The 23215-nt window shown below is 26.8% G+C and overlaps 1 protein-coding gene across 2 annotated transcripts; it reads right to left on the reverse strand.

Annotated features, from left to right (window-relative positions):
• Positions 1 to 981: 981 nt before the first annotated feature.
• Positions 982 to 23166, reverse strand: LOC100201062 (ATP-dependent DNA helicase Q4). Of its 2 annotated transcripts, XM_065819213.1 has the most exons (16): positions 22993 to 23166; positions 22612 to 22645; positions 22436 to 22509; positions 19580 to 19747; positions 18202 to 18281; positions 14608 to 15375; positions 14095 to 14331; positions 12852 to 12976; positions 8666 to 8773; positions 8476 to 8568; positions 4852 to 4988; positions 3972 to 4241; positions 3130 to 3312; positions 2770 to 2948; positions 2425 to 2698; positions 982 to 2358 (listed from the first exon to the last, which is right to left on the reverse strand). In XM_065819213.1, the coding sequence occupies exons 1-16, from the start codon at positions 23086 to 23088 to the stop codon at positions 1060 to 1062; spliced, it is 4125 nt and encodes a 1374-aa protein (XP_065675285.1). In that variant the 5' UTR covers positions 23089 to 23166; the 3' UTR covers positions 982 to 1059. The 2 variants fall into 2 exon arrangements, with proteins under 2 accessions (XP_065675285.1, XP_065675286.1); XM_065819214.1 differs by lacking the exon at positions 22436 to 22509 and having other exon boundaries at positions 22993 to 23119.
• Positions 23167 to 23215: the final 49 nt, after the last annotated feature.

Below are 23215 nucleotides of genomic sequence, written 5' to 3' on the forward strand. Positions count from 1 at the left end.
ACACTTATAGGATCTTATAAGAAATTTTAACTTAATCTTTTGCGTAAATAATATCAAGTCACACACTCAAATCAAGTTAGTTTAATGAATTTTTTTCAACTATATTATATGAAGAGAAATCCAACACTTATTACATCTTACTTAGAAAAGCTTTGTGATACTTTGTTACTCAATGGTGGCATACATAGTATATCACCGTTGAGTCACAAAGCTACACAAAATCCAACTAAGAAAAAAAGTAAATGCCAAATAAATTATTGAAAACTAACTGAAAAGAAACACATTTTAAACTTAAGGTAAACTTTTCAAACCATTAAAAGCTATCTTTTATTTTTAATAGTGTTGCTGTTACGCAGAGGCCTACGCAAACATATTTTAAGACAAAAGACTTCAATTTTTGCCTTACGTTAAGGCCAGTTATTAACAAAGCTGTAAGTAGTAAGACTTGTGACAATAAAGCCACATTTTGTAAAAATGGACCAAGGTTATGCTCAGAATTCAACGAAATCAATAAGAAAATATGTATCTTTTTTTTAAGGTCAAGACTAAAACAATTAAGGCCAAGGCCTCAATTTTTGGCTTTAAGGCAAGGCCAAGGACTAACAACTCTGTTGTTACGCAAGCAGAAGAGCTTGCCTGATTTTTAAATCATCTTATTTCTAAATCTTTTTTTTTCTTTCTAATATAGTAAGACAAAAACAATTTGTAGTTTAATATTACTAAATTAAAATTAGTAGTTAAATTTCACATAAATATTGACTAATTAAATATTTTATATAGTGATGGTGAAAATGCGAATTCTCAAATTTAGTTAAATTTAGAGCGCATGCTAAGGCAATTTTTTATCTTCCTAATCTCATCGATGTACAACCTTTCTACGATATTATGACTTAAAATGTTTTTTATTTTTTTGGTTAACTTATATATCTGATAAAATATAAGAAAATAATACAAAAGATAAAAAAAAAAAAGAAATGCAGATTTTTAATAATTGATTACCCTAGTTAACTATAATAACACTTTTTTTAATTGTTTTTGTATCATTTATAAAATAGTATATTAGCGACGCCTATATTTAACAAGCTCAAGGCCGCAAAAGTTACGTAACTCATTAAAATCAACGTCAAGATATTGCCTCCAGAATCGTTTATCACTTCCTATAGACCACGCAGGATAACAAGGGCTATCAATACCTTGAAATATACGTGCAATAGCTCGACCGGTAAAGTTCTGATCTGGATAAGCACACAACAGGGAGTTAATATCATTCGATATGGCATTCCATCGACGGTCTGATGTTTTTACTTTAAGGTCACACGTGCACATTTCTTTTAAAATAGCTAATTGTTGCTCAGCACTACAAAGAAAATAATCGCTAATAGAAGAACGAGCTTTACTGTCAACGCGAATATCACTCTTCAATTCGTAATAGTTTTCTTCGGACAAATCTCGAAATAAGTTATACAACGCATCTAATTGCAAAACTCTTTGTTCCTCTTGTCTTGTTGTACTCTTGTGTAAATAGTCGCATATTTCGTCTTTATCGTCATTGCTTAATCCGGAAGCAGTTAAAATGTGAAATGAAAGCTGATCACATTCAACTATGACACCAGAGTTTCCCGTTGTGTTTAAAGGCGCATCGAGTGCAAACGACATGTTCCATTGAAGATAGCGAACTTCACGAGATACAGTTAAAACATCCCAACACATCTGATCAGCAATTTCCGCAAAACTGAAATCAATACTTCTTAATTCATTGATATTTCGTAGCTGATCTTTTGGTAGGCTTTTTATAGCCAAAGCAATAGGAGCAAATCTCTTAGCCAGTAATTGAAATTGTTCAGGTCCCCCATAACATTTGACTGAACACCAGTCTCGTAATGGATTTAAAACTTTTAGCCATTGTTTAGGGTGAAGTTCTAAATACGCCATTAACGTTGCAATGTTAACTTCTGGCATATCAAGAGCTTGGACAGTGCTATCTATATTAAACGTAACGCGGTGACCTGAGCAAATTTTGTTTTTTATATCACTTTTAAGACGCGTTTCGTTACACACATTTGTATTAACCTCATCTTCAACGTTCTCTTCATAACAGCATTTATTTACTTGTACATCTTCAATCAAAGAGCAGTCATTAATCATTTGACTGCAAAATTCAGCTGAAAACATCTCATTGATTTCATCCACTGACATCTTTTCCATGTTTTCTTGATTGTTAGAATTTAAAATCTCGTGTTTAGCACATAGCTCTTCACATTTACAAGGAGGGAAAGCAATATCAACAAACTTTTGAATTGTACTTCGATCAACTGTGTTTCCATAGATATGACGTCGCAACTCGTAAAGGTCATTTCCCTGTATAAAATAAATTTCTGCTAATATTCATACGCATAATCCTTAAAAAATAAACTTAAAACTTACCTCATCATCGAGAAACACATGAACATATGATGGTTTTCCATCCCGACCTGCACGTCCTATTTCTTGAACGTAATTTTCAAAACTGCTAGGCATGTTATAATGAATTACAGCACGCACATCCGATTTATCTAAGCCCATTCCAAATGCAACAGTAGCAACAACAATTCTCAACTCTCCAGACATAAAATTTATTTGAACTTGTCGACGTTGGGAGGGTTTTAACCCAGCGTGGTAAGATTCGATGTTCCACCAAAATGGTTTTTTGGCATTTTTTCTAAGAAACATTTAAACTTTAAAAAGTTCAATATAAACTTGAACTCTAATTAAAACTGGTTATACACCTACCTTTTACCCTTCAGTATCGTAGCATCTTTTTGATTTTGCGCGTTTTCGTCGGTATGTTTAGCTGGAAGGTTTGTTCTCAGCATAGAAGCTAACCTGTCTGCGTCCGTACGACGAGTAACGTAAATAATGATGGAGGCACAGGATAAAAACGGCTTCATCTGTAGTAATTCAGTTAAAGCCTGGAGAAAAAAAAAGAGTTAATTTATTCCTTAATGTAAAAAAGTAAACTAAAAACTCAAAAAGTACTTCAAAATTTAATTAAATCAAAAATCAAAAAAATGCAATTAACTCAAAATTTAAAAGAAACAACCTCGTCTCTATTGAAAAGAAACAACCTCGTCTCTATTTAAAAGAACCAACCTCGTCTCTATTGCAATCTCTAGAAGCGGTAATGTGCAAATTAGGAGGTATCGGATGAGGATCTCTTATTATAGAACCTTCTAAAGGAATATCTAAATGTTGCATTACAGATATCGCTGTTGCATGAGAAGCAGTGGCTGTAATTCCCAACAAATTGCTAATATTGTAACGTTCGCGAAGAACCTAAATATTTACACAAAATGTATTTTTAGTTGTACAATATAACTAATGAATCTTTTAAGCCATCTACTTATTGAATCAAAAACATGAAAAAGTTCACGGAATATATATTATACAGAATATATTGAATAAAATGTTGAATTAATCAGACTTTTACATATACATCTACATATTTATACTTACATTTACATTACATTATTTTTACATCTACATATTTATAATTGTAATAAGATAATAATTCATAAACGCTACTAAAAAAAACTAAAATAATATGTTAGTTTTTCTGTTTACTATCGGTATTATATTGTGTCAAATTTAAAAATATAAAAATTATTATTATAACTAAATAACTTGAAAATGTCAAAAATTATTATTAAATCAGCTATTATCTTTTTAGATAAAGACATCGTGTTAAGGTGATAGCTCAAAATTTTGAAAACGTTGTAAAATTTTAACATAGAAAGTTTTAACACAAAATTGTATTGCAATTATAAGTGAATCTTCAAATAATTTTAAAATTATAAATGATGACTTAGAAGTTACTTTCAAAATTGATCTTTAAACCCTTCAATATAAAATTAAAAATTGAAATTCTCAAAATGAGCAACATATACACATTAAAAATTAAAACTCTCAAACTAGGAACGGTAACATTAAATTACCTTGCACACTTTTAGGTAAGATGGCCTAAAATTATGTGACCATTCTGAAAGACAATGGGCTTCATCAATACATGCAAATGCAATTGGTGGCAAAGATGATTTTGAAGGGAGAATTCCTGACCCAAATCCACCAGATACAAGTGTTTCCGGCGAAATCAGTAGTACAGCTATCTTACCGTTTTTAACTTTTTCAATAACACGTTTTTGCTGAAGCTTTGTCATGCTACTGTTTAAACAAGCACCTGGGAGAAATGGTGGAAGACTTGCAACCTAAAAAACAATTTAATTTCTTTCAAAAAATTTTAAGTTATTAGATATTGTTTATATCTTCTTGAAAATTGCATAAAATAATGACAGAAAGTAAGCAATTTAGAACAATGACAAAATATAAGCAATTTATTACTTTTTAAATTTAGTACTGTTTTAAACTCACTAAATGTATATATACATCATTATTTGCACATAATGATTATTATATCATTAAAAGCATATATAAATCATTACATCATTATATGCACATTAACATCATTGCATCATTACATGTGTAAAAACATCATTACATCATTATATGGATATAAATATCATTGCATCATTAAAAGCATATATACACCATTATATCATTATATGCACATAATTATCATTGCATCATTAAAAGCATATAAACCTCATTACATCATTATATGGGCATAATGATCATTGCATCATTAAAAGCATATAAACATCCTTACATCATTATATGGACATTGATAATTGATAAATGGACATGATAATAAAAATTGTCTTAAAATTTTATAAATATCTTATTTATTATACATAGAATCTAAATAATTATACCAAATGGCGTTCCAGTATATTAAATGTGTCACTTTAAACAAAATACCTGATCCTGCATCAAAGCAACTAATGGAGATACAACTATTGTCAAATACTTTTTTTGCTTATAATATAAAAAAGCTGGCAATTGGTAACATAATGACTTTCCAGAACCAGTTGATAAAATAACTAAAGTGGACAAACCTAAAAAAAATTGTTTATCACTTCAATGTTAAAAATTAAAGAACAAAAGTCTCTATTTACTAATGGTGAAAAAATATAAATAATATTTAATATTTTGGTCGGAATAAGTTAAACATATAGAGTAAAATAGGGTAAAATGAAATAGCGGGTAGAATGAAATAGTTGTTCATTATTTTGCTCTTAATTAATTATTGGATAATCTTTTTGCAAATATTTTTAAATCACGTTGTAGAGAATACTTTTCTGAGAGAATATCAAATTTTATTTTTGATGAAAAAAAATTTGTTAAAAATTTTTTGTATGCGTAATAAGATTTTTTTTATTATATTGAAAAATGAACTTAAAACTCTCGGAAGTTAAATTTGATATCATTTAACTTAAATGTTGATCAAGAATCTTTTTTCAAAATTAAATTTGTTATTTTGGAAAAAAAGTTATGAGTAAAAAATAGAATAGAAATACGATAATAATAAGTGAAGCAATAGCTTACTTCTTAAATGCTTTTTTTTTTAATTAAATCTCAAATGACCAATAAATCTCCAATAATAAATTTTTTGTATTGAAAAAAAATTTTCAATGAATTTTTTCTGAATTTAAATGACTTTTACTGACTGCTTTTATTAAATGACTCTAATGAGTGAATGAAATACACTAGTTCCTCTTTTGTTAAATGCGGTTTAAAAATACCTGAAATACTTTAAAGGTTGAAAGAAAAGGTTGAAAAGTAACAAAGCAAGTTGCTTTTTGTTTTTTTTAATATAGTGTTGTTTTAATTACACATATATTTGGGTATTTCATTCTCCCTGAATGTCACTGTAGAATGGAATAAATTTTTTTTAATCAAATAAAGTTTCATAAAAAACTTAAAAAAAAATTATTTGATTTTTATATATTAAAATACAGCTCAATATTCTCTACTTTTTTCCATAAAAAACAAATAATAAAAATCCTTAACTATTTCTTATTATTTATTTGACCCCATTTTACTCTATAAGGTTTTCAATTTATTATTTTTTAGCAAAATTGAACAGCAAGTAAAAACAATTTTAGAATCCAAGTTCTTTGGTTTTCAAACTTTTTCTTATTTATATTGCAGCTTTTACTTTTATAATTTTCTTTGTGATTTTTTTCATGATTTTTTTGGTCTAATAATCTGCCGAAAACTACACCTAAATATTTTTATGGATGGATTTCTAGGCAAGCATGAAAGCTGTTGTTCTTTATTGTTGGTTTTAAGTCAAAACTTGATAAAGCCCATGGATTTTTTCTTCTTTTTCAGCTTTTACTATTTGTAATCATTTCTTTCATCTTTTCAATAAAAACAACTCTCTGGATAACGAGAACAAGTTTTAAGAACAAACATCTTTTTATCAATACATAAAATCTATGTAAAAATGTGTTTGACAATAAGGTTCATTATTCACAGATTGTTAAACTTTGTATTTTATTCCAGACAGTTCTAAAGACTTTCAGAAAATCACTTACATAAAGTTATTTCTCACTTAAACAGCTTATAGTTCAAACAGCTTTTCTGCTACCATATTACAAAAGTGTTCTCAGGAACTCAATTCAATACTCTCCAAACTATTTAACAAGTGCTTAACTTGTTAATGTGCCAATCTTGTTTTCCTGCCTGCTAGAAAATGGCATCTCTAGTTCCAATTTTAAAAACTCTAAAGATTGCTTGAGCCCCAAGGTTAAGTAACCCCCTCTAACTGACTTTGGTCTGCTCACTATTATTAGCAAAGTCTACAAATAACAAATTCCTAATTTCTCATCTTGAATTTAACAAACTTAGTCTCTGAAAATCAAAACAGATTTCAATACTCTTGATTTAAATTTTTTCAGAGACTAAAGTTGTTTAAAAAAATAGATTTCAATACCCTTGTTCTACTGCTGACTTGCTAACTCGCATTAGATAACAAGAGGTTCTTTTGTGTATTCGATGCAAGTTGTGAGGCAAGGGCTATTGCTCTTGATATAACAAAGACTTTGGACTCTGAAAAAATTTAGGAAATTTGAACCATTCCTTGCTAACCACAGCACTAAAGTCCTCCTTGATGAACAACACTCACCTTTGTTTTCAAAAAATTCTGAGGTACTACAAGGTTCCATCCCTAGCCCTATGTTGTTTATATCATAACATTGCTCATATCATAATGTGTTGTCTACATCATGTGTTGTTCATACCATGTGTTGCTCATATCATATGTTGTTCATAATGTTCATACTGTTCATAATGTTCATGTTATTCATAATATTTATATCATGTATTGTTTATGTGTTGTTCATATCATAATGTGTTGTTCATACCATAATGATCTTTCTGAAAACCTTAACTTGAAGATGGCTCTATTTGTTAATGACACAGTTATATAATCGAGTTTTCATCAAAAAGCCTTTTTGACCAAAAAAAACTCAGTTGTTTATTGCTAATAATTATTGCAATAATGTTGCTGCAATAATGTTGATGTTGCAATATGTTCTTAAATGCCAACACTCTTATAGAGTCATCTACTTTACATCTTCTTGGATTATCTTTCACCACTTTTCACACACATCTCATGAAATTCCACGGCAAAGTTAACATTTAATAAGGTTTCTCTTTATTTGTCTCTCTTTATTTGAGCTAGTTCTTCTAATGAGACTTTTAAACAAGGTCCAAAAATGCATTGTAAATCTAGTTGCAAATGCTAAGATTGAGCTTATTTTTGACTGTGGTTCATATCTTTTTGTTTAAATCTTTAAATGCTACAATAGTTGTTGCTCAAATAATCTTTTGTTCAAAATAAAACTTAATCTTGTGTGACTTGTTTATTAAAATTGCATTCTTTTACGGTAACTTTTCCTTTGTGTTTGAAAAACTTTTATTTAACTTGTATTCTTCTATTTTCTTACTCTTGAACTCTCTTTTTTACTTTTTACTAACATCTAACTAGAGGTTGTTTGCAGTCTTGTGACATTCTTGTGTTTAAAAAAACACATATTCAGCTTATCTCTGTCTTTAACAATAATAACCTTTTTTTTTTCTTCAGAATATATCTTTACAAAAAAAAAATCTTACATTAAGTAGTAGGGGTGTGTTACATAGCTTGTTACGTAAATAAATGTTATAAAAGACTTTATATTATTAACTTTATTGATTTTATACTAAAATATCCTTTACATAACACCTTGAATAGGCAATGTAAAAATAATACCAATATTTTGAACAGTAATCAATTTGTAATGTTGTAAGTTTATTGAAAATTTTAGCCTATATTAATGGCACTTGCGTGAATTGTGCTTTTTACAGCTAAAAGTTGTTTTGTAAAATTTTCTTAACTATACAAACTATTTTTTACAAACTATTGCTATAAATGTTTAGTACACAAAAAACTAATATTATTAAGAAAAAAAAAAGTAATAATAAGTAACTTTAATTAAAAAACTATTTACATAAAAAATATTTCCATAAAAGAAGTGTGGAAACGAATTAATGGTCTACCAGAAACAATTCTTGCAATGGCTTCATGTTGACCAACACGAAATGATTCAAAGCCAAACACCTTGAGTTCATTTTTTACATAGTCATAAGCTTCTAAAATTTATTAAAAATTTATGAAAAGCATTAATGTGTAATGGTAAAAAAACAAAACAAAAAATTGAAGATAATTTATGCAGATGCATATAACTACCTAAACTTGGCTTTCCATCAACAGACGGGATTAAGCATTCATTAATTGTTGTGCAGGGTTCATCAACATATGGTTCTCGAGGCCAAATTGGTTCAATGTTCATTATATCTGTTTCAGAAAATTAAAACTTTAAATTTTTTATATGAAAATTTTAAAAACTGTTTGCTTTTATTTACTAGAAACATTTGATTGTTGTGTTCAAAAATTGTTTTTTTTATCTTTTTCTTTTTTTTGCAATAAAATTTTATTTTAAATCATTTTCTTTATTTCATAACTTATGTGATATAATTTTAGTGTCAATAATCACTTTAAAATGCAAACCTTGGTAATAACCAAGATTTGCATTTTAAAGCACCCATGCTAATGCATTACTTATTACAAAAGGTTTGGCTTTTATGCATTTTGAAAAATAGTCAATCAAGACAATGATTTAAAAATTCAACCACTCACGAGGTTACAGATATCTACTTCAACTTACTTGATAATATTGAAGTTATTGGTATTGGCTTTAATTCTCCCTTTTTTTTGTCACTGTTTGCAACTCTTTAAATATTCACTGATATCAGCAGCAATATTATGCCAAAAAAAATTTCATGCCATTTTGTCACAGGTATTTTTTCCTCTATTAGTGGACTTTTTTTATTTATTTTTTATTTTTTTTTTATTTTTTTTTTCAACCACCAATAGGGTACAGTGAGATTCTTATGTTTTTGAAAAAAATAGAATTTAAGTTTAGGTATAAACTAAGTATATTTAAAAAAGTATATTTAAAAAATGTAAAATTAAATTTCAAGGTAGGTTTACTATGGAGCACTTTTTGATTAGAAAATGTCTTGATACCCAAATTTTCACATTTAGACATTAAAATAAAATTAAATTAATTTAGTATAGAATAAATATAACCTTATATGTATTAGATTTCATAAAGAGCCCAGTGTCAAATCAATTTTAAAAAAGATTTTGAATTAACTCTTTGCCATTTGAAATAATTTTTAAATTATGCTTTCATGTATTAGATTTCATAAAGAGCCCAGTGTCAAATCAATTTTAAAATAGATTTTGAATTAGCTCTCTGTCATTTGAAATTATTATAAGATAGTAGTCTATTATTATTTAGTTTGTTACTTGTTATTTAATTGAGTTATTCATAAATTATGTCAAAAGCTAAGACTAGACATTCATCCATCATTAGAATTTCAAAATTTATTGGACCTGGAAAGGTTTTTATTACTAGTGAGCTGCCTAAAAACAGAGCAGTTATTCAGAATTTTATTAAAAGAACAAAAGAATATACACCAAAACAAATATTTTATCATGAGATCTTGCAAGCGATCTAGTTCCACTTGTTTTTGCTCAATGGAGAAAAGCAAGTTTCAACAACCAGTTATTATTGGTGAGAAATCATTATATTGTTGAATAAAGACTCTTAAGGAGAAAGTAGAAAATGTTGCATGGGGAAGAACTAAAGTAAAATTAAAAGAAAAACTTACATTGAAATTAGGTAAACTTATGAACCTCGCTGAGAATAATCTGTCTGGGTGTACTTCCCCAAAAAGTTGTATAAATAAAGCACATATAAGTTGCACCTGTATTTTTACTAAAAAAATTCCAACTATGGAGCTCAGATGGTTATACAGTCAAAGAAATAAAACAGGTGAAAAGTCTGACATGCAGATGGGACATGTTAATAAAATCGAGTCAATAAAATATTAAAATCAAAAGAGAAAAGTCAGCGACAAAGAAACTTACCAGAAAAGAGTTAAAAAACTACAAGGCGAGCAATTGTTTTTAAAGGTAAATATAAGTTTGAAGTAATAAATATTATATATATATATATACATACACATACATACATACATACATACATACATACATACATACATACATACATACATACATACATACATACATACATACATACATACATACATACATACATACATGCATACATACATACACATAAAATAATATTAATTGTTAGATATGTAATAATTTTAATAGTTGTAGATCTTTGGTTTTAGCTCACAGAAAAAGGTGATGTAGAATTAGACAAAGAATATCAAGAAAATATTTCTTCTAGCTCTCCTCTCAAAAAAAATATGATCCAGTTAATGCTTACTTTAAATTAAAACAAGATAATGAAATTAAATTGTTGGTTGAAAGACTTCTAAAGGAAAAGTTAGGCATCTATGCATTTTTTGTAACAAGATTTTTAGATAAGAAGTCAAGAAAAAACATCATGTCAATAAAAAACACAGCTATGGCAAGCATAAGGTGATTATATATATTATTGTTTTATTGAGCAGCAAATGCTGAGATGTTGAGTTAACAAAAAATTTATAAATTAAATATTTCCGGCTGGAAAGGTGGTGCTATAGTGCATCTTGAAAAGCTGTTAGGTCACAAGAGCCACTGGGCCATATGCATGCTTCATTCAAATGAATCATGCATATATTTATTTTTGAGTCACCTAATAGAAGGAATTGATATACCAACATCATGTAGTACTGGATTTGTTGGTCCTGTGGGAAAATCTCTTTTTGGTGTTAATAAAATGGAGTATAATCCTCAATTCAAGGCTCTTCCAGACAGAGAGAGCTTTGTTGACATTCCAAAAACAATACTAAAAAATATTTCAACAGATCAAAAACAATCCTACAAGCTATGTAAAGCAGTAAGGATTGGTGTGCTGCCACCTAATCTAAAAGAAATTCAATGTGGCCCCCTAAAGCCATGCCAGATGGCTCACTACTGGCATGAGAATAGTTTTTATGTGGACAAAGAAAAATGACTTAACTGAGCAGAATTTGAAGAATCTAGAGTTACTTGTCTTATTCTGTTTACAATTTTACTTTAGACTTTGACATTAAAGTAAACTTGAAGATGCTCCCTATCACATTCTTTCTCAATTGAGAATTCTCAGAAATCAACCTGATAGGGTAAAAGAAATTGTGACTCCCTACATCCAGTTTGGAGTTTGGTATGCAAACCGTGAAAGTATTTTAATCTCTTTGTTATCCATTAACAATGCAGAAGACCGCAACTTTGCAGTTGACCATATTTTGAGACAAAGGGGACGAATTTGACCAAAAAAAATAACTTAACTGAACTTTGCAGCAACTGCTCTTCAAGAGTTAGTTGAATGGAAAAACGAAGAAATACAAAAAACTGTTTTTATTTGTTCACTTACTAAAGATAAGTTGTTATTGCTAAGATTGACCTATAATAACTCATTTTTTCAAAATTCATACCAAAAGTACTGAGCATGTTGTAAAACAAGTGACAGTAGCATCTATGTCGATAGTCGGACCTGATGCAAGAGATGGATATATAGCTATGTTGAGCTAGAGCTCAACATAAAGAGTTGTTACCTATGCTTAAAACAAAGAAAAAAATTTTATTAAGCTTTTAATATCAATAGACTTATTTATTGTTTTTTTAATAGTGCTATCAAAATATCATTTGGGTAAGATAAGGGATAAACCACTTGTTTTTTGTTGAAACCACATCACCAACACCACCTCTTTTTAATTTCTAAAACAAAATAAGTAAGTCTGAAGAACTAGAAAGTCTAAAGAATTTTATATTCATTAAAACTTTATAAAAAATATATTCAATGCACTGCAGATAGGATATATGTCAAATAATAACTATCAAATAAGTATCAAGCAATTGTCTACAAATATTATTTGCATTCAATTTTTTGTAAAATACAATGAAGGGCATATTTTTTTTAATGAGATTTATATATTTTTCATTTTCTAAAAGTGCAAATTTAGGTATCAAAACTTTGTCAGATCAAAAAAATATTTTAGGAAACTCTATTTAAAATTTAATTTTACATAAGAATACACCTTTTCCTAAGCTTTTAGAGTAAAAAAAAATTCTTACTGTACCCTAATCACCAACAGTGATGAAAATGATATATTCAGAATAATCATTTATACGCATAAATAATAAAAAAAGAACATTTGTTATAAAAGAAAATCTTGTAGCACAACACTATAAATCTCACAAAAACTTTTGGTACGTCATTATAACTCACCTTGTGTTATATCTCTAGAAATCTCACAAAGCCTTGTGGCATGCTACCATAAATCTCACAAAAGTTTAAAGACAACTTTCTCAACAAAAATCTTGAAAAAATTTAAAAAAATAAGTTACTAAAATTAGATTTATAAGTGACCTTCCATAGAAAATTTCTTCCTTGTATTGTTTACTTCATTTTCAATGTTGTTTTCCATAAAAGTAAAACAACTTTGCTTGTTGTCTTCAAGATTTTCAAAGTCCTGCTTTTCTGCATCAAGTTTGCTAAAATGTTTTAAATGTTTATTACAGTAATAGCTTTTGAAGTCACATGACCTAACATTTTATTGTAAATGCACTGAAAATAACTTTAATTTGATAATTTAAAAACTCTAAACCAGACTCCTTATTTAACTTTCATAAAAAACTAGAAAGGACCCGGTAAAAGTATTACCTAATAAGGGTTTATAAAGTTATATAAAAATTTTTTTCTTATTTTCAAAAAAAAAAAAAAATTAACACATTAAAATATAAAACTTAAGGTATTCAGTGAAAATTAGACAAAAACTCAAAAAATAAAATATTTCATAATTTCTTCTTTTAAGACTTTAAGATTTACTTTTTATTAGGGCTTTTATTTTTTATTAGGGCTAATAAAAAAATTTTAAGAAAAGAGAATTTTGAAGCAGCTAAAATTATTTATATTTTACCATAAAAATTATGTCAGGCTATGGGTAATAGAATATAAAAAATGTTCTATACTTGTGCTACATATAAATATCCTAATGATTATGTAACATGTAATCATTTAAATGTTTACTTTACAATAAAGTGGCTTGTGCTTTGGAGTTAAATATTTGAAAGAAGTTTAAAAACGACTCCTTAACTTGATCCCTCTTGACCTTAAATAAATAGAGCCAAAACATAACAAACTCAGAAATACTCTATACAACAACAAAAAAATATAAATTTTGTTATAAATAATGGTTTTTTTACAAAATATTTTTTTACAATTAAACTTATGTGTCTATTTTCTTTGTCTATTGATTAAGTGAAACCTAGTTTCAATGCTTGGCCTTAGGTACAAAAGCAGATGTCCTAGGTACAATTGAAAAAACCCCATTGTACCTTGAACCACTAGTTTTCAAACCCTTTTACATGATGGACTTTTTAAGTCATATCAATAGAAAGTAATTATTGAAAAGACATCATCAAGCGATTCACCATTTTAAACCAACTAGGGGTCTTATTTTTAGGGATTGAAAAAAATCAGGCCCTAGGTACACAAACTTCCCCTATAGTTACCAATTCTTTATATTTATTTTATAAACTTTTGTCATTCTTGTAACAAATTGAGTTAAAATAACTTTATGCAAAAAAGTATACACATTTAAAATACGAACCTGAAAGGATCAACTTTTTTTAACCCACGGCAGAATTTTGCCCAATGACCTTCTCCTCCACACTTGAAACAGGTCTTTTTGTTGCCAATTACCTGCCAACCTTTTTTACTTGGCTGCTCAAAAGATGTTTTTTTTTTCCATTGCTTTCTTTTATATTGTGCTCCAGTTAATTTTTTCCCAGCTCGCACATAAGTCTTTTTTTTTATATCAATTTTTACAAAATTATCACTTACCAACCTCAAAAAATATTTTTTTACAATTATTATTTCAGTAACAATGTTTCTTTACAATTAACAAATAACTATGATGATGATGATGCTGCTGCTGATGAGATGATGATGGTAAAGATAATAATAATGATGATGATGATGATGATGATGATGATAATGATGATAATGATGATAGTAATGATGATTATGATGAAGAGATGATGGTGATGATGATGATGATAAAAATGATGATGATCATGATGATGATGATGAGGATGATAACATTTATTTTAATGAGTTATACCTTTTAGCATTAACTTTTTTAATTTTAATCTTCTTTGATTTAGGATCAACATTTTCTTCATCTGCATCTGTTTCGGTTCTTTTTCTTTTCACCTTTTTTTCAAAAGCATTCAAATTTTGATTAAAATTTTGTTTAACTTCTTCTTTTAACTTTTTATTTTTATCTATATTACTCAGCAACTCAGAATCTTTAGTCTGCTTTCTTTCTTCAACTTTTTCATTGTATTCATTTTTGTCATAAACTTCACCAGTTGTGTCATTTTTTTGACTTTTAAAATTACTCCTATCGCAAAATTCATTACTAATATTCCTGTCGCACACTTGACTATTTATGCTAATCTTTTTGGATCTTAATGTATCTTTTCTATCAGACTCATTTGTTCTGATCAATTCTACTGTTTTTAATCCTAACAAACAATCTGAATTTGAATCTGTTTTTTTTGGAGACATAGTAGAAATAGAATCATTTGAATGAAGCAATGATTGGTCAAAAGTTGATTTAAAACTTGTTTCAACAAAAATATCTGATTGGTCAAAACTTCCAGTAAATAAGTTATTTCCAGAGGGCGATATATCTTTGCATTTTAAAATATTATTTTGTGTATTGGCTGATGGATTTCTTGCACATTTTATACCGGTTTCATCATTACACATATGTATTTCATCATTTTTATTGGCTAAATTATTGGAGTTACTTAACCAATCAACTGAGAGCTTTGAGTAATTAGTAAACAATGACTGACGTTTTCTCAATGCTGATATTGATTTCCTAAGGAATAAAATATAACTTGTGACTCTTTATAAAAAAATCAGGCAAAATAATCAAAAAATATAAATATAAAAAACCTTTAGAATGCTTTTTTGATGCAGAATTCAAAGTTCACTTTGAGTGCAAAAATATGGGAACATGATAAAATATGAATGATAGGAACATGATAATTATAAATGATGGGAACATGATAAAATTAAGAAAATAACTCACTGATACAACCTCAAATATTTTATATTTTATACTTTCTTCCTAGCTGATTCCAGTGACAGCAACAATTTAAAGTACATCTTGTTGGTTTTTAAGTTTGTGGATTTTTGTGCAATTTGTATTTATATTCTGCACTACACCACTCTGCTCTAACATTGTTATCCTCAACATCTATAACTTTGTTATCCCTGACACCTAACATTGTTATCCTCAACATCTAACATTGTTATCCACAAACTCTATAAACTGATGAAAGCTTTTAGTATCGCGTAGAGTTGTTACATTTTTATAACTTTTTTCATTGTTTATCACATTGCAATTTTAAATTTGACTCTTTAATGTACTTTTTTAATTTTTATAAAAAATAAAATAAAAAATGAGTAGCCCCCTCAACAGTAGTGGCCGCTCTGGAGCCTGGGGAGATTCATACATGGTTTCTGGTATGAGTATTTGGTTCCAGTATGGTTGTTTCAAACTTTCCTGCAATCTGTTGTCTGATATAAAGCAACAAGAAATATGTTACTATACCGTTATGTTAATAACAGCAAGAAATATGTTACTATTCTTGTAAAGAATGTAAAGAATATTATTGGGTGTCGAAAAATATTATTCAGATAGTATTATTCAAAATGTCATTATATCAGATAGCTCTGTGTAGCATCTTGGACCACAAAAGCATAACTTTCTGCAGTCACCAAAAATAATTGATTCAAATTTTGTTTTAGTTAATAAAAAAAAAGGTGCTAAAAAATTAAAAGTTTTAGGGAGTGAGAAAATAAAGTTTTACAAATCTAAAAATTCAATGGAAAGTTGGAACATCTGCTGTCAAATCCAATAGTGTTGCATAATGTATTGTGTCACTGCTTGTAGTTCATCTCAAAATTATCTCCATAATCTTGCACAAATACATGGTGAAAATCTTGCACAAAAACATAGTGAGTGGTTTTTTTAACCGAGGTAATTTATCACACTTTGTAATCGTGCATTCTTTGTTTTCTGAGCAAACAGTTTTTGAAAACAAATCCTTTTATAATTCACTAATACTTATTTATTATATCCACTAGAAAAACTTATTATATCCACTTGCAATATTAATTGCATCCACTAGCAATATTTATGCATCTACTAGCAATACTCATTACATCATTTTAGTAATTTTTGCTAAAAACACAAATAAAATGTTTACCACTTTTTACAAATTAATGTTGTTCTTCAACTGAGTCTTTTATCAAAAAAACTTTTACACAAAAGTGGTTTAAAATACTATACACCGAAATTAGGTTATAAATCAGTTTCCTAATTTTAAAGCATGACACCCCCCCCCCCCCCATTTTGTTTCAGCATTCTAAATGCATTTTTTGAATTCTGGATCAAAAAGCATTCTAAATGTTTTTTTGTTTTTTTAACTATTCCACTGTTTTTCTTAAATTGTTAAAGAAAAAATGTAAATAAACCATGTCATTTTGAGAAACCAAATCAATAATAAAATTGATATATCTCAGTAACCACTTGTTCACTTAACCACTCAGTAACCACTCAACATTTCCAAGAGTGTAAACCTTCCTTTGCAAAATGCAATAGCCAAAAAAGTTAAAAGAAAGTATGATTTCAAAATTTCTCAAAAACCCATGATTTAAAATTTCCTAAATTATAAATGATTGGATGGGGTGATCGCCAAAACCACAAAGTTTCAATTTGTTTCATACCATTTATATATTTAACTTTCCTTTTTTTTTAAGGAAACCACATAAAATAATTTTAAATTTCAAAATAATTTAAACTTTAAAATACAGTTTAAGCTTTAAATTTGTAAAAATGTTTTTGAGTTCTAAGTGAAATGTAAATTATAAAATTTGGACAATAATTAGATTTAATAAACAAATCATTTTTTCTTTAATTATAAAAAGTAAACAAAACAAAATATTAAAAAACAAATTTTATAGTTGCACAGTGGGTGTAATAAAAGGTGGGTATAAAAGATGTTTTGCAAATTTGTATGTTGTATTTTAGTAATGTTCTGAATTACTAGTTTATTGAATTTTTGAAATTTGAAAAAAGTGAACTTCTAGTAGCATATTCATAACATCTTTTGTTTTGTTATACTTAGATATAAAGTCCTAGCAATTAACATTTTGACTTTTTTTTAGTGTCCCTAAAGATTTTTGTCGCTTAAAATGTTTTTATAATATTTACTCTAGAAGTTTCTTGACAAATAAAAACATAGTTGCAGTTGCTAATGAACTAATTTTATTATCAGCATAAATAAAAAAGATAAAATTACAATCATAGGTTTATCAAAAAAAACTTTTAACATATTTTTTATAAACATTTTGAAACTAAAACAAGCAGAAGTTATGCGAATAAACAGAGAACAACTTGTTAAAAGTAATAAACAGAGAACAACTTGATAAAAGTAATAAACAGAGAACAACTTGATAAAAGTAATAAACAGAGAAAAACTTGATAAAAGTAACAATTTGATAATTGCATATATTACAGTGTTTCATTACTCTCACTTCATAAAACTAATTCTGTTGTTGTAACATAAATTTTATTATTTCTCCATTATGTTGTTATGACTATTAAACTTGTTAAATTGTTATTATAATTGCTTACCTGTTTAAACTTTCACCAGGAATATTTATTTTGTTTTCAATTTCAAAAGCCATTACAGGTTGCTCATTTTTAGTTGGCTCCTAAATGTTTGCACATTATTATTAATCTAATTTACAAATTATCATTCTCAAAACAAAACCAGTCAATTTATGTAAAGTTATTTCTGCCAATCTAAAGGTAATATCTTTTTATCTTTTTAAAGAAAGTTTTAAAAATGAAACCAGTTGATGTGTTTACATTTATTTTTTTCTATCTATAGTGAATATATTTTTATCTGTAACTCTTTTCTGTAACTTTGTAATTATTTTTAGAGATCTTGTAGGAAGTGTAGAAGATGATAGAAAATGGTAAATATAAATAAGAAAAGAGAGACTTGACTATTGAGGTAAAAATTATTTGTAACCTTTTAAATTATTTGAAATTTCCTCTTTTATTAATAATTCTTGTTTTTGACTCGTGTCTTTTTTTATTTTAATCAACTCTTATTTTAATCAACTCTTTATTTGACTTATTTATCAATTAACCTAATAAGTATTTTTAGATTATTTGACCTACATAAGTATTTTTAAATTATTTGACCTACATAAATATATTTCAATTATTTGACCAATATAACAATTTTTCAATTACTTGACTTGAGTATTTTTTAATTATTTGGACTAGTTTGAATAACTTTTTTACTTTGAATCTAATCAGTTAATAACAATATGAATTTTCTGGTTGTATTATTAAATAGTTAACCATAATAATCAAGAAACATTTTCAAAAATTACAATTTACAAAGTATAAAAGCATCATTATTATGTTTTTTTATATTGGTAATTTTTTCTTCTATTTTTTCATATTGAGTTATAGATGTTGTCAATAACACTTATTTTATTTCCTAAAAACTTTTTATTTTTACCTCTTCAATAAATTATTTTACTTTTTTCAAGAAAATCTAACAGTTCTATTATATTCTGTTTCTGTTTCTGATAACTTTGTCCATAAATGACTATTTGCTAATGATATAATCTTTTTTTTTGATTGAAAAATCTTTTTTAAATTTAATCTAGCTGTGGTTGCACCTACATGCTTAAAAAGCTAATATTCATCAAACTTTTTAATATCAACTTGTTTAAAAATCGATCTTCCGCAGTAACATAATATTTCTGGGGTAGCTGCATGATTGCCTGATGCCTTGCATGATTGCAATCATCCAAATCATATTATAATTTATAAAATTTTAATTAAAAAATAAATTAAAAAAAAAGTTTCATTTAAACTTAAATTATTAACATGTGGGTTTGTTAATTATGAAAATAAAAATAATGTTTTTTTCATGAGTTGCAACTGTATATTGTCAAATCAAAAATTTCAAAATATATATACAACTAACCTCAAAAACAATTTCAGCAGATTCTAGTTTGTCTATTTCAACAAATTTTTTTTTTTTTAATATAGGTCTTCTTGCAGAATGAATATCTTTTATTTTTGTTAATTTTGGTGGTTTTATTTCACTAATGGGTTTTTTTAAAAGATTTGCTCCAAATACATCATCATTGTCCTTAAAAATACCAAAGAATAAAAACATTTTTCAAAACAAAAAACACAAAATCAAAAAAAAAAAAAAAACACTAAAAAAAGTACTCAAAAAACAAACAAAAAAAATTTACATATCAAAATTCAAAAAATAAAAGATATAAATAAATATATTATAAAATTAAAAAAACCTATTAGTTATAAAATAAACAAATATAAAATTTTTCAAGTACATCTTCAAATATCTAAGGTAACAAACAATATTTATTTGCTGATAAGAAACTTTTAAACTAAAATCGTGAGTTTCTTTTACAAATCAGACATGAAATAGATTACCAACTGAAACAATAGAACTCAAAAATAACATTATTTAAAGCTAAATTAGACTTTATCTTAAAAACATTAGGAAAAAGTTTTTAAAAATAATCAAAGCTAGATTTCAAATAATCAATATTCATAAACTCACTAATTTTTAGATTTCAGCTTAATTAAACATAAGTTTAAAAACAACTTTAAAAAAATGTTCTTATAATGAAAACAACAGAGCAGCTATTAAAGCAACTTGTATTTCCACAAAGCTACTTTTTTAAAAATTTGTGTTAAAGGATATTAATGAATGAATAGAGCTTTGTGACTATGTTAAACATAATAAATATGAGTAGCCTGCTTGAATGAAGCAACCAACAGCCTTAAAAAGTTGAGTTCTTAAAAACAATAAGAATAATAAAATCTATTTTTAAAAGAAAATGAAAACTAACTTTATTACTAATTCTAACAAAAACCATTTTTATATCATGTTTTTTTGTTTGTGTGTTTTTAATTTAAATATTTCCCTCTCCATAGCTCAGGGGCTATTATAATCAAGAAAGCAATATGTTTGTTTGCTTATTGTTATATGAATCTCTCTGAATACTACAACTCCAAAACAAAAGCCCTGAAAAACAAAAATGATATGCAATGAAACAAATCAAACAAGGTTCCAGGGACATGGTAAGGTTTGTACTTCAATGTTTTGTTAAATAGCAACTAAATTTGATTAAAAAGTCAAATATCCGCTATCCACAGTTAAAACCTATCCACTTCGCAAAACTCTTGTTAATTGATCAAAATTGCATTCTGAGATGTCCTGTTGGACCTTTTCTGCAACTAACGTAAATAGTTTTTTTTTTAAATATAAATAAAGTTTGTTGCTGGATATTTTAACATTGCATGGACATTAAGATTAGTTTTATAAAGAAATTATGTTTTAATAAGAATGAAACAATGGGGGAAAAAATAATAAATTTTTTTGTAGAACATTTTATTCCAAAGAAATAAATTGAAAAAATATACTATAATAAATCAATTTAAAAACTTTTTTTTTTTTTTTTGCATTAGATTTATTGCATGGGTTCATGTTCTGCCTAAAAAATTTATGAAATAAAAAGTTCTCCTAATAATAAAAAACAGAACAATATTTTTTTCCAAATAAATCGTATGTTCTACATGTTGACTGTGCAAAAACTGTAAATGACATTTATTTTTTTAAAGTTAGAACACAATGAGCTGGTTTATCTACATATAATTTATATGAATTCATTATATTGAATAAAGTATCTGTGCGTTCAACAAATCTTGCTGTTGATTTTCAAAGGAAGTAAATATGTATTAAAACATCAAATATAATGCAGAAGCAACCTGATAACTAAAAACTTGAGTGGCAAGTTTGACCTTCATAGATAAAAAAGGACCAAGGTCTTAGTGTCTGTTGGTTAGTTTTGGCACTAATTTGGTACAATTTAGACAAAATAAACTGTGCGTCAAGACGCACAGTTTATTTTGTCTAAATTGTACACAGACTGAGTGTGTTGCCAAGAAACAAATTCACCATTAATATCAATGTTATGTCTCCATAAATTGTTTCTTATACTTTTTACTAAATGTGGAGTATCAAAAATAACATAAATGTTTTTATTTGGGAAGAACTAGGAAAGTATAGTAAATTTTTGAAAAATTTTGTAAATATAAGGCAGCTAGATCCTTGATCACAAATATACACCTAATGTGTAAATCAGTTTCTCAAACCTTGGAAATAGTTTCATATAGTAAAGAACCAAATTCAGCTGTTGATACTGCTGAATTTGGTTCTTTACTATATGAAACTGTTAATTTGCTGAATTATTATAAAAATAAGCTATTGTTTTTTTCCATTTGTTTGCCGAGCCCCTTATTATAATAACAAGAACTTGATTTAAAATTTTTTCATATTCTAAATGCTACTTAGTAAACAGAATATTGTTGGTAAGACATTACAACTTTGAAGACTATGAAACAGAACTTGAAAAACCAAAACATTGTCGCAATATTTAAAAAAACGAAACTTTGTTCTATGAAATACCAACTAAATTAATAGATAAACAAACACCATTTTTTCACCGGAAAGTCAACCAATTTTGAATTGTAAAGCCAACTAATTAAGTTGTTGAGCTTTCTTACAATAAAAATATGACCATTGAAAAAAAATATTTTTATTTTGCAACTCTTTATTTGTTGAGTTTCCAAATAATGTATTGCTCATTGTTGATTAAAAAATGTGAGGTATGGCATGAAATATATAAGAAATGTGTAATATAGCATATACAAAATATAAATAATATGTAACACAGCATACAAAATACAAAAACAGGTGATAATAAGTTTGACAATAAAAAGATTTTTTGAACAAAGATTTTACTTCTATACTGTAAGAACTTTTTTTATCACTTTCATGCTTCTTTTTTTTTAAAACTGAATATGCTATGTACGAATCTAAATTTAAAAAATTTAAAACTTCTTTTATGATGTTTATGCTCAATATAATAATTTAAAGGCCAACTTACCTTTCAATAAAAAAATAAAAGACCCACTTACCTTTTATCTCAGCAGCACTGTCGTCAATATCTTTCTAAACAAAGACCACATTTGGTTTTGTAACTCAAATTTTTCAATTTTAAGGAAAAATACAATGCAAATATGCCAACAAAATTTTTATTTCTTTATATATTTATATTTTCATATTAATATTAAATTTTTTTTTTTTTTTCACCTACAAACTTATGTAACTTTTTATTACATAATATCAAAATATTAAAATTACGTTATGTTATAGTTAGGCAAAATGTATTGAGTAATAAAATAGTAATTTTTAAAATCTAAATGACACTCATTACAAAAGAGATTTTTATTATTATTTAATAAAAATTAAATTTATAAAAACTAGATACATATATTTTTTTTAAAAGAAACTCAAACCTTTGAAGGTTTTCTTCCATATTTTCTTGTAAACATAGATTCCCAGCATTTTAATTCTTGTTTTAGTGAAAAAAGGTCTTTTTCTAATTTATCCATAGTTAAGTTTCTTTTCTAATTTATCTATAATTAAGAACATATTATTATCATTTTTATTTTCTATTTCATACTTTACTTCATTTTTATCATAATTTCAATTAAAACTTATTTTAATTAAACTTCAACT

Source organism: Hydra vulgaris, chromosome 15 (genome assembly GCF_038396675.1).
Source record: "Hydra vulgaris chromosome 15, alternate assembly HydraT2T_AEP".
NCBI lineage: Eukaryota > Metazoa > Cnidaria > Hydrozoa > Anthoathecata > Hydridae > Hydra > Hydra vulgaris.